Source organism: Cucurbita maxima, unplaced genomic scaffold (genome assembly GCF_002738345.1).
Source record: "Cucurbita maxima cultivar Rimu unplaced genomic scaffold, Cmax_1.0 Cma_Scf00103, whole genome shotgun sequence".
In the NCBI taxonomy this organism is placed as follows: domain Eukaryota; kingdom Viridiplantae; phylum Streptophyta; class Magnoliopsida; order Cucurbitales; family Cucurbitaceae; genus Cucurbita; species Cucurbita maxima.
The window spans coordinates 59,960-72,940 of NW_019272119.1; the positions used below are offsets into that span (position 1 = coordinate 59,960).

Genomic DNA, 12,981 nt, shown 5'->3' on the forward strand with positions numbered 1-12,981 from the left:
TTTTTTTTTTTTTTATTATTATTTTTTTTTTTTGTCTACGGTTTTAAATTTGTGAAGTCCCATGTTCAATCATTATTTTGCCTTAGTTGAATGGATGGTAGTTTATGTAGGGTCATTTTCGTCAAAACAGTGTAACTTTATGTACCGTTATTGAAACAAACGTGTATCATCTAAAACTAACGCTATTTTATGGATAATTTTTATTTATTTATTTATTAAAGTAAAAGAATATTTATAGCAAGAAAAGGTAAAAATAGCTAAAAGGTTTATTTTGACATTTAGAAACCGAGTGAAATGAAAATGAAGCGGCCGACATTGAGAGGCAGCTCTAAATGCAATGCATCTAATAATTGTACGGACCTCCTTGTCTCTACCGATTACCTTCCGTACCGGTAACATTGGTTTCCTTTACCCATTTCATAAGGTAATCAATTAAATCAAATGAATATGGTCAAATTTGTGGATGTCACTTTCATTTTTTTAATTTTAATAATTAAATTACAAATTTAATTTTGAACTCTCTATATATATTATATAATCACAATGACCTTTCAATAATAATAATAAAGCCTATCGGTTGATTGCGTATAGTTTCGAAATTTAAAAGGAAGAGTTGATTTTAAATAATTTATTTAGCACACAATTTCAATTAAATAACTAAAATATTTTAATTATAATTAATATTTTAGTTAAATAAACCATTATTTTCTTTCCTTTTTTTTTTTCCGGAAAATGAATCAAATACAAAAAAAAAAAAAAAAATTGTGGAGTTTTGGGCCGTGAAATTGGGTGGAGCGAAGAATCAATCAAAATTTGGGCCGGGTCAAGCTGAGCCCAATTGTTCACACACAGTTTTTTCTTTTAGTCGCGTGTCAGATGTCGTTTTGCAGAACTTTGATATTTATTTCTACTTTCTAAAAATTAACGTTAAATATGTTTTTTAATAACAATAATTTCAATTTTATGTTTTTTTTTTTAGTTAGACCCATCCGAATCAGATTTAAGCTGAAATTATATAGGACTCGAGACTCGATTAGGTCTAATAGAGAGGTCATTAGGCCAAAATGCTCAAAAGGCCACCTCAAACGAGTTGAGTCAAGATGGACAAAACACAAATGGACAATAAGTTCGAGAGACGTTTGGTTCAACATTTTTCTAAACTTATCCAAAAGATATGGAAAAGAAACCCTAAGTCAACTCTATTTTTTATTTAATTACATTGTATATTATTGGTGCATTTTATAACTACTACCTAAGTATTTCATTAGTTAATTATGAATTACAAAATTTCAAACCATTTTATTTTTGTCCACCTTCCATTTGGAATTGCATGCAATATTCTTATTCTAAATTGGGTTAATCAACTTAGATTCTCTTATTTCATGCCAAAAGTAACAAACAAAAGTGTTATTCGATAAACATATCATTGCATATTTATTTACTAACGTACATTAAACACTTTCCCATCTTTATTATTGATATATTAATCCTATCCAAACCTAATTCAATTGAGTTGGTTTGCTCCTATAAGCATAGGGTGTTTAGAACGTGGCATATGAAGAAACTTACTGTCTACTACATGAATATGGATACTCATTTTTGTTTAATGCATACCACGTCAACATTAGAAATATCTATTTAATTTGTGAAGTCAAGATGAAGATTTTTCGTTTAAAAAGAGAATAGACGAGGGAGCGGAAAGGGATTTCTACCCCACCTCGTAAGCTATCTCGGGTCAACATCATTTTATAAAAACACCAAACTTGGCCAGTTGAGAAAAAAAAGAGGTGATTTTTTATTGGTGGGGTCAGAGTGGACATATAAAAAAACACTTTGAGCTTCCTTCTTTTGGGTCTTTTCTTCGACAAACAGCACAAACAGTGCCCAGTGGGAGCCGTTGAACTTCCTCCTTTTCATGTTCCAAAGACTCCGCCCCCTAAACCAAACCTAAAACCTACCCATCAATAACATAAAAGTCAATACACCTCTTTGATTTTCTTCCCTTCAAGATTATGTCATTAACCAAAAGACAGAGATATTTGCTAAAATGATAATTGGAATATTGAATGAATAAAAAAAGGGTCGTAAACAAATGAACCTGTACGTACGACCGTTCACAAATGTCACTAAACAAGTAAAGGGCAACAAACAGTTCTCGTGGATCAGGAACGAATCATAGAACAACAAGACATGAAGGACGTGAAGGACGAAGACAGAATATAAAACATATTTCCAATAATTAAAACTACGTATTTTTTATGTTCCACTCTTTGGCCGAATTTGGTTAGGTTTTTGGTTCCGACCTATTTTGTTGGTCAATCCCATTATTAAACTCTCTGACAATTTTGGTCCAATATAAAATAAATAAATAGAGATTAATTTATTTTAACCTTTTAAACTGGTTCCATGGTTAGTTAATAAGTTATGTAATACAAAATTGAAAAATTTAGAAATGGAATAAAAAATAATAATAATAAAAAGACAAGGTGGTTCTCATGCTCTGCCACCGAATCTATGTATAATTATGGGATGCATGCTTTATTTCCACATGCACTCGACACTATCATTTCTACTTCCTAAAAGGTTTGGAAAGGACAGACTTGGAAAATGGTTTTGGTTCATCTTCAACTTTGGTCTCCTACTTTACTTCAATTTTAATCTATCATATAAATCTCAACTATGCAACCTACAATTTGAACTGAATATGAGTTTTTGAGTTAGCACATCCTCGCGAGACCACGACCCTTTTGTCTTCACCATTGTAGCACGTGTGTAGACCAGGACATAAGAGGCATGATGACTTGACATCATCCTCACCTCCCTCCTACTTATCACTGGGAGTCTACTCAAAGTTTCAACCGGATTGGCAATTAAACACGAGGGTTAACCCAACATCTTACAACACGAGTTGATGCAATCATGCATGACCTGTGTCTGCGTTCTTGAAGGCACCCTTTTTCAAGAGGAAATATTTATAATTTTCACAAAAGTTGAGTTATGAATTTATTTTCAAGTTGGTCATAACAAAATGTCAACTTGGGAAAACCTTTAAACTTTTCGATTTTTTAAAAATTCAACTCAAAAAAAATCTAACCCTATCTAAATAAATAAATAATTTATTAATTACAAAAGAAAAAAATAAGAGAGGTGACCGGCGTGTGTAAGGCAATGGAAATGGACCACGCACCTAACACATAAAGCAGACAATTTTTATACGCGCCCTGCCAGCGCGGCACCGGAAAACGACACTGACGTGTCTTGTTGCCACTGTGTCTTTGTCATGCACGCCACAAACATGACGGTCGTCTACGCTTGTAATATGCAGGAATATTGGGGATTTTTGTATATTAAAAAAATATTATGGTCTTAAAATGCTATTGTCTTCCTCAAGTGCGTATATTTATCTATATATATATTTAAATGTCGATTTTGAACTTTTTAGTTAAAAATGTATATTTTAATAATTAAGTGGATTTCTGTTTTATTTTTAAAGTAAAATTCAAGTTATTCTTAATATGTCTGTAATTTTATTTTCATGTATAAATATATTTTTAAAAGTTTAAATTTTTAATAACATTTGACCTATTTTATCACTTTTAAAAATCTTTTATTTTAAAAATTATTTAATGATTATTTGAAAATTTTACAATATTTGAAAAGTTCACATAGATAATTTTAATTATTTTAATTGAGTTATTAAAATTCTAAATAAATTAAGTTTTATTTGAAATATATTTTATTTTCTTTAATTTGGATGCTTTTCTCTCAATTTTTTTATAATGATTTTTTATTTTATTAAGGAAGCGCTTGAATTATTAATCAAATTAAAAAAATAATTATATATATATATATATATATTTCAAATTTGGCTTGTTTATTTTTAAAAATATAGATAAAAATATAAAAATAGAGAAACTCTGAGCTGATTTTTTAAAACTAAAAAACTAAAAATCAAATAATCCAATTTTATAAACTTAAAAATAAAAAACACACAAAATAAAGCTATTTAAAGAATTTTATGTTAATTGTGGACCATTGATTCTTATATTTATAAAATATTATATATATATAAATTAGTCGAATAAGACATGGATTAATAAGTTCGTGAAAATAAAGTAATATTTATTTTTTAAAATAAAATTGAACAATTAATATTTTAAATAAAAACAGGTCACACTTATAAAATTCTTAATTATAACAAGGTACAATGTATTATTTACGGTTTTTTTGGATTAAGTCAACTAATTAATTGCGTTTAATAAAAAAATTTAGTTCATTATCAACCCAAAATTGATTAGTTGAATTCTCGAATTTTTTATTTGTTTTTTAAGAAATTTTTTTATTTATACAATTAAAGGAAAAATGCTTTCATTGTGATTTTTAAAACTTATATGTAATAAATGTGACGTTGAGACTTTAAAGCATTAATTTTGTTTACGTATTGAAAGCATTAATTAAATATGCAAATGGATTACTAATTTTAGACCAACATTGCATTAAAATGAAAGGAAGTTTGTTAATTATTGGGTTAATTAAAGAAATACTCCTTTTTTATATATATTAAAAATAAGTTTTTTTTTAATAATTAAACAAATATTTGTAAAAAATCAGTCGATTGATTAAAGTGATTAAAATTAAAAATTTAATATTTTAACCGATTAAATTATACTCGAGATAATTAAACTATAATTATGCATATTTTTATTTATAGCGATTAAAATTTAAAAAATAATGTCATTGTTTTTTTTTAACGGTTTATCTATATTAATCAATAAAATGAAAAAAAAAAAATCTTTTATAATTTTAAAATTCAATCAATTAAAAAAATAAATAAAATTGTAAAGGAAAAAAAGGTGGGGTATGGCACGTGAGAGGCGCGTGGCCTTTGACCGTTCAATCACAAAAAGCTCATGTCCACCGAAGATTCAATGCTCAGCGATGTAGAGTAACTATTACGTCATTCCCTCATTCCCGCCCTTCCGCCCATTTAAAACCCATTTTAATTTTATTAAAATTAAACTTTAAAACTGGTACCGTATATTTATAAATTAAATTCCACCTAGGACAAATGTCAGTTTTTAATCTTACTTTTTACTGTCACTGACCCAATATAGAAGTAACAAAATTTATCTTTTTCTATCAAATAAATAAAATACTAATTATTCATTCATTCTCACATTTATTTGCATTTAAAATATTTAAGAGAGATGTTTTTTTTTCTTTATAATTTATTAAATTTGGGGATATAAAACTTGCGGTGATATTATATGCTTTTGAATATAAATTTAGTTTTATAGTTTTTATTCCCAAAATATTTAAATAATAATAATAATAATAATAACCATTTTTACTCAAAAACTTATTAAATTACCCTTTTTACCGTATTGTTTTAGTTTTTCTTGCCTTTTTACCATTTTTAAGTTTATAATAAATACATATTAGTTTTAAAAAATAAATCAAATAATAACCTTGCCAACTTTAAACCCTAATACATTTATCGAATTTAATTAAAAAATAATTAATAAAAATAGAAATTAATTGGGATGGTAACCGAAAATATTCAGGATAGTAAAAACATAGACGTGTACATTGTTATTAATAAAATAGAAATTTCTCGTTATTTTTTTTTAATTTTACCTTATAAATAATATAATTATAATATAGAAAGAAAAATAACCCTACTTTAAAAAATACATAACAAAATGGAAGAATATAATTAATTATTTTAAATTCCAAAAAAAAAATACAATTTATAAATAAGAAAAACATTATCCAAAAATCTAAATTAGTAAAAAAAAAATTAAATAACAAAAATACTATTTCCATTAATCTAATATTTTTTTTTTCCATTTTCAAACAATTTTATTTAACTTTACAAAATGGAAACATTTTTTTAGCAATGTTATGTATAAAAAAAGAAAAAAAATCCGACAAAATATACATTAATTTCTATCGATCTTATAATATGTTACGGTTAATCCAATACTAAAATCAACCATCCAATATTAATATAGAATCTTATTCAATTTGACCTTACAGCCTTAAAAAAAAAACCCTTTTAACCTAAGATTAAGTTTCAATTCAATCGGCAGGAAAAATGATATGAAAATTATATACTTTTCTTCAACAACAAATAATCATAGTAGCTTTAGAAACATTAGAAAAACCCAGAAAATCTGAATCCACTCAATGGCAGTGGAAAGAGATTGAAGGACTAAAAGAAAAAAAAATAAAAAGGGTTGAGGCAAGAAAATCAAGACCCAGAAAAGCAAATCATATTCAGCGTTACTTTTTTTTTAATAAATAGTTTTGTATTATGTAACAGTAAAGCAAAAGAGAAAAGAGAAAAAAAAAAAAAACGAAAATTTTACTGTGAAAAGGTAGAGAGGGGGCACATTTTTTTGTATTTACACATCGACAGCTGTGAAGAGGTGAGTGTGGGAGATTGTGGTGGGACTTTGTTGTAGGGTCCGGGTTATCCCCACGAGAAAATCTACTATCCCGCCTTCCCGCTCCTTTGAATCTCATCTGGGAGACCCCATTTTTTTCTAAGTAGAAAGAAAACTAGGTTAAGAGAGGGGGAAACTTCGGAGAAAGGGAAGTCAGAAGAATGGAAGTGGTTAGCTAGCTTGCTTTGATTGTGTGTGTGTGTGTGTGTGTGTGTGTGTGTGTGTTTTCTTCTTCTTTTGAGTGATCTCTTTGAGGTATGCTGCTGGAGGAATCCATTTAGCTCGCCGACATGGATACTCCGGAGAGGAAACAGATCGCCACTACTTCTGTCTCTAAATTTGAGGTGCTGCTGCTTTGCATTTCAGATGGGGCTGACCCTTTTGCTGTTTGATTGTTTTTTTCTTTACTTTGGGAGTTTTTGTTATCTGGGTTGGGATTGGTTTGCTGTTCTTGTGCATGTTCTTTGATTTTGGCTTCGTTGACTTCTGGACCCTTAATTGGCCGATCCCATTTATGCTCTTGTGGATGTGTTGGCTGCATGGTCCGGTTTGTCTTGTGAATTCCTTGATCTGTTGTCTTTGTGGGTTTTGGTTGGTTTTTACTTGAACTACTGTTTTCTACGTTTTTAATTCGATGAATTTGACGTTTGTTCGCTGTCTGATGGTTTTGGGAGGACTGGCTTCCTTGAGCTTCGTGTATTTGAGCTCCAGATCTCCAATTTGGGCAATATTTGCTTTCATATTGGCCATGGTTTAGTTGCTGTTCTAGAGTTCTTTGTTACTGTTACTTAGAAATTTGGTGTGTTTAACTTAGTTGTGCTGCACCAAGCTTTGGAGCAGATCTGCATCTTGTTTCTGGCCTGTGGCTTCACGTGTAGAAACAATGTTTTCTGACGTTAGAGGCTCTTTGGAGACTTTCTTTTTAGTTCAACAATGTATGGGGTGGGGATATGAACCTCTAACCTCTTGGTCTCGATTGAACTATGCTCACATTGGTGGCTCTTTGGTGACTTGGTGCCGTGGTTTGGTGTTCTTTTTTCTTGTGTGTGTGTTGGGGGAAGGGTGTTTATGCATTAATTCTTGTAAATGCTTCATTTTTTCATGCCTTTACTGGGTTATTGCTGGTGCAGGATTCCCCTGTTTTCAATTACATCAACAATCTATCACCGATCCAACCCGTAAAGTCTATACATACTACGCAGACATTCAACTCTCTTAGTTTTGCTTCCCTTCCATCAGTTTTTACTTCGCCACACGTTAGTTCATACAAGGAATCTAGATTCTTAAGAAGGTACTGTACAGGCCTCTTTTAAGATGCCTTTTTTTCAAATTACTTGTGAGGATATGTAAATGCAGCTACTTTTTCTCATTATATAATTGAAGTTTTATTTGTCATTAGGCACAGTGTTGCAGATCTATCGAAACCGGACTTCGCTTCTGAAAATGGGAATAAAGTTGACACCAATGGAGGTGTTACTGGGAGTGTGTCTCAATTACAGGAGAACTCTAGTGCACCAGATGGAAACTCTGATTCACTTTCTAATCCAACCAAGCTTCCTTCTGTGCACCCATTGTCTACTAAAGAGGAGCCACAAGCTATGAAGAGCGATTCGGCTCGTCCAGACTGTGACCAAAAGCTACCAGATAGTGTTACAGAATCAGGTGAAGATCCAGCTTTAATTGAACCCTATGTTCACAACAAATCAGGAAATGGATCAGCTGAAGCTGAAGCTGAAGCGAATAAGCAAGTCGTAAGCCTCACTGAAGAAAGAGAGGCGACCGGTTATGATTGGGAAAGCTTAATTACTGAAGGCTCTGATCTTTTGATATTCAGCTCCCCCAATGGTTCAGAGGCTATCAGACTAGTTCAGAAACCATTAGACCTTGTGACAGGGTTTACTTCAAGTACCTTGTCTCAAATCATGGAAAATGACAATACCAATCTGTCGAAAATGAGAATTGCTGATCCAATAGAATCTAGTGGTGGACAGCAGGAAATAGAGTTTTTGTCATCTCAAGCTGGAGAGGCTCGTGAGCTAAAAGATATGGACCGTGCAATAGATAGCCTTTCTTTTCCAAACTCAAGTAACTCTATGAGTAGGGAAATAACAGATGATGAGGTGGCTAGATATATTACAGATGATTGTAAGGTATTGATGCTTAATTGTCTCCCTATGAACTTTTTATGCAAATGCTACCGTTCGACTTTTTGCATCTTGCATGTCAGAACTACAAGGAAATAATAGGCAATGTAATTGAGAAGGATAACATTTTGTTCAAAAATGTAACTTATCAATGTTTTTATTACACCAATTTTTAAGTCAGAACGTTATGAACACGTCTATTTAAATTTATCTGGTTACGTTTTGTGTAATATTTCATATAGAGCCCGTTTCACCATACATTGTGATCCCTTTTGTTTTAGCTAATATATAATGTAGCTTGCTTTGATTATTCAATAATACTAGTTGGGGTTTGTTTGTTTGCTTACAGCCAGTGTCTAATTTGTATCGGGGTATGCGGAGGCGCTGTCTGGACTTCGAGGCAGCAGTCAGTCGAAGAAAAAACTTAGAAGATGGTTCAACTAGTGGTTCTGTGTCGACACATCCAGAAGAGAAGATGCCATCCGTGGATAAACAGCTGGTCCCTTATAAAACCGGTGGTGTTGCAAGTCGATGCATTTTAACTGGAATAGGTTTACACTTAAATGCTTTGGCAACAGCGTCAAAGGATGCCAAAACTCTCAATCAAGAGAAGTTTTCGTCCGAGAAGCAGCTAAATTTGCCAAACTCGAGTGCTTCATGTCACTCTCCCTCAACTGGCCTGGATCCGCGCTTAACTTCGGTCGTTACTGAAAGGGATATGGACCCTTCAGAGAATGGGGTTCATAACGAGGAAGATGCTGTGAGGGCATCCGCTTATGTGCTTGTGGAGGACTTCAATCAAAATAGTCCCAAAAAGAAGAGGCAAGTAAACTTCTCTGAATGAAATGGCCAATGCATCACAGTATATAACTTCGATGTTTAGCTTCATCGCCTTGTTATCTAAAACTTTGTCAAATGGTTTTGCAGGCGTCGGTTGGAACATGCTGGAGAAACTGAGTCGTCGTGCAAACGCTGTAATTGTAAAAAGTCGAAGTGTTTAAAACTGTGAGTTCCAACTCCAACAGTTTGACTGAATCAATTGTTTCTTTTCTTCAAATTGGCTTCATAATTAGTATTTGACCTTTTGTACTCTTTGTGCAGTTACTGTGAATGCTTTGCTGCAGGCGTTTACTGTATCGAGCCATGCTCGTGTCAAGATTGCTTTAACAAACCTATTCATGAAGATACCGTTCTTGCAACTCGCAAACAGATTGAATCTCGCAATCCACTTGCATTTGCTCCCAAAGTGATCAGGAACTTGGACTCTCTTCCTGAGCCTGGGGTATGGAATCTCTGTCTAGATTTTTCTCTGTAGTGTCGGACTGCGAGATAATAACTTGAGAAATTTGTTTCGTTCAGGACGAATCTAACAAAACCCCGGCATCTGCACGGCATAAAAGGGGATGCAACTGCAAGAAGTCAAGTTGCCTCAAGAAATACTGTGAATGCTATCAGGTTTTCCCCCTTGGAAAATCATGTGTTTATTAGTTTTGTTCTTCTTTTCCTTCCGTGGGATCTTATTTAAACTGTTCGTGCAGGGCGGTGTTGGATGCTCCATCAGTTGCAGATGTGAGGGGTGTAAAAATGCATTTGGAAGAAAGGACGGTGAGTTTTACGAGTGATTTCGCGGCGTTGGTTCCGTGGTCTCTTGATTGTTCATCTGAGATTTTAGATACTTTGCTTTCCTTTCACTATTTTCCTTCATAGTAAATTTTGTTTTTGTTTCAGGGTCTTCTTTATTAGGATTAGAAACTGAACAAGAAGAAGAAGAACCAGAAACAAACCAAGCGAGTGCGATGGACGACAAAGCTTTGCACGGCCCTGAAATTCCGAATAATGAAGAACAGAACCCAGGTTCTGCTATTCCCTCAACACCATTACAGCACTGCAGGTGGATCTCTGAAAATTTCATCTTAAACATTAATGTTTATATTCATTGTTGTTGGGATATTGACAATCTACATCAACAGGCAATTGGTTCCTCTACCCTTCTCCTCAAGGAGCAAACCGCTGCGTTCTTCTTTTCTCAACGTCGGATCCTCGTCTGGATTTTACACTGGCAACAAGCTCGAAAAGCCGAACATTCTCCAATCGCAACCGGATCCAGGGAAAAATACTCTTCCTGGTATGGAAGATGAAATGCCAGATATTCTTTGTGGCAATTGCTCTCCTGGTGCAGGCGTGAAGACTGGCTCCCCCAACAGTAAGAGGATATCTCCTCCTCAGAGCGACTTCGGGTTATCGCCATTACCACGAACAGGCCGGAAGTTGATATTGCAGTCGATTCCTTCTTTCCCTTCTCTCACCCCTCAACACTGAACATGGTGAGTCTTCCGAGCAAAGTCTGCTTCAATTTGTCAATTAGTTGAAAAGTATGTTGCTCAGTAGTACTCTGTATAATAAAAGTAGTGTCCGTACGCCCAATACCTCCAACTTATCATGTAAAATATTAGTTTCCCTAAGCTTGTACCTGTAGAAATGATGGTTGGACTGTTGATTTATATAGATCCTTCATTAGTTTGCTTCTTTGCATCCTTTCTTCTCTTCATAGTTGATGACAGCCATGCCTTAGAAACCAAAGGCCTACCCCCTTACTCCTTAGCCCATTGGCCCAACCCATATGAATCAGGCACATGGGTGAGAGATAGGCCTTTGTCCTTTTCTATGCAGCAAGAACTGTAGAGAGGAACAAACATGTCTAGGATTTTTACTTGTTTGAAGAAACAACAAATTTACAGCACAAGTTTTAACTTTTTACAGCACTGTTTTTCTGAATTCAACTGGTAGCCAGCCACACAGCTGGCTACTTCACTAGAAAACAAGAACAAAATCTGAAAGTTATCTCTTGGTTGGGATCCAAAAGATTCACATGCCCCTCTTATTTCCACTTTTCTTCTTAGATATACTTTTAAGGCCAACTTAATCATGGAGGTTGGTTGATGTCTTTTGGGTTTTGCTTTTTATATTATAAGGACAATCATGCCGACACTCCACAAAACTTCAACATATTCAAACCATTGTCCACACAAACACAATCTCTTTGGTCTTAATGTTCTTTGTGGCTGTTTTTCTTGATGTGTTCTTTGAATTAAACCTTTGTTGTTCTTTCTTGGTTTGTGCGGTTGTCGATGTATTGAATCGTTTCTTTCCTTTGTTTCTAATTTGTGGGTGTTTGGGTTGGGTTGGTTTGGTTTGGTTTGGTTTGTGCGTATCTCGTCTACTTTCACGAGACAATGGCCAAACCAAACCCTGCAAAATGGTTTGATGAAGAATTTCAGAGGGAAATCACATCAAGAGGGTGAAGGGTTTTTATTAGCTGTTGTACTGTTTCTAAAAGCAGAAGAATGTAGCTTTTTTGGTGAGGAGGAACAATCCAACAGTGGGTGGACAAGATTGAGCTGAGCCAATTAGAAAGGACTGTCTTTATTGATGGTGTTTGAGTTTTGATTGTGCAGAAAGTGCTCCAAATCTCCATTGTTGGAAGCTTTACAACATCTCCTGCATATTTAACTTCTTCATTAAACGTTGTATAATGTTGAGGGCAAATTGGGAAGTTGATGACGGATCTATAAGTAAGAAATACATCTTTATTTGTAAGAAAACCACAAGAGCTTATGCCTAAAGTGGACAATATCATACTATTGTGGAGTTCCGTGATTCTTAACATATAATTCATATTCAACCACTTGATGTTCTAAAAACCTCCTTGTCTTATTCAAATGAGTTACTTTTGTTCGTTAACATTTGAAACAAATGAAAAAAAACTTCCAATTTTGGTCGAACAAAACTTCGAAATTAAAAATAATTCAAAGTAAAATTAGAGGGACACCAATTATTTATATATTAATAAGTATGAACAACCCATTTGCCATCTGACAGGTGGACCATGAGTCATATACAATGAGTAAAAAATCCTACGTTAGCATCCATGTGGACATCATTAAATGGACGGTTTTGATCATTGACAAGTTGTCCAATGAGTCAACATTTTTACTTGGACCCAAATAATCAGAAAATATCAATATTTAGAAAATTAAATTATTGATTTTTTTTTTTTTATCATTACTCATGATTCCGGACTTTTATGTTTAAAGGAAAAAAGTGTAAAAAATAAAACTTTTTGAAACCAAAAATAGATGCAAACAAAATTTAAATATTTATATTTGGAATAAAAATAGAAAGCCTCCCATTTCCCCCTTTTTATTTCAATGATATAAATTGTAAATATCCCATAATATAATAATAATAATTTTATCTCCATTCCTTAATATTTTAAAAGCTTTATTTTTGTACCACATGTTTTTTTAAAAGAAAAATCATTTGAAATTCATGAATTTATGAGACACCCTTTAAAGTTTAAGTACCAAATAGACACGAACTTGAAAGTT

The 12,981-nt window shown here is 33.0% G+C and overlaps 1 protein-coding gene across 1 annotated transcript; it reads left to right on the forward strand.

Moving 5' to 3' along the window:
* Positions 1–6,444: 6,444 nt before the first annotated feature.
* LOC111473091 (protein tesmin/TSO1-like CXC 3) lies at positions 6,445–11,122 on the forward strand. Its single transcript, XM_023118653.1, has 10 exons — positions 6,445–6,793; positions 7,580–7,740; positions 7,849–8,599; positions 8,943–9,415; positions 9,521–9,598; positions 9,695–9,875; positions 9,953–10,048; positions 10,132–10,198; positions 10,322–10,484; positions 10,564–11,122. The coding sequence occupies exons 1-10, from the start codon at positions 6,740–6,742 to the stop codon at positions 10,910–10,912; spliced, it is 2,373 nt and encodes a 790-aa protein (XP_022974421.1). The 5' UTR covers positions 6,445–6,739; the 3' UTR covers positions 10,913–11,122.
* Positions 11,123–12,981: the final 1,859 nt, after the last annotated feature.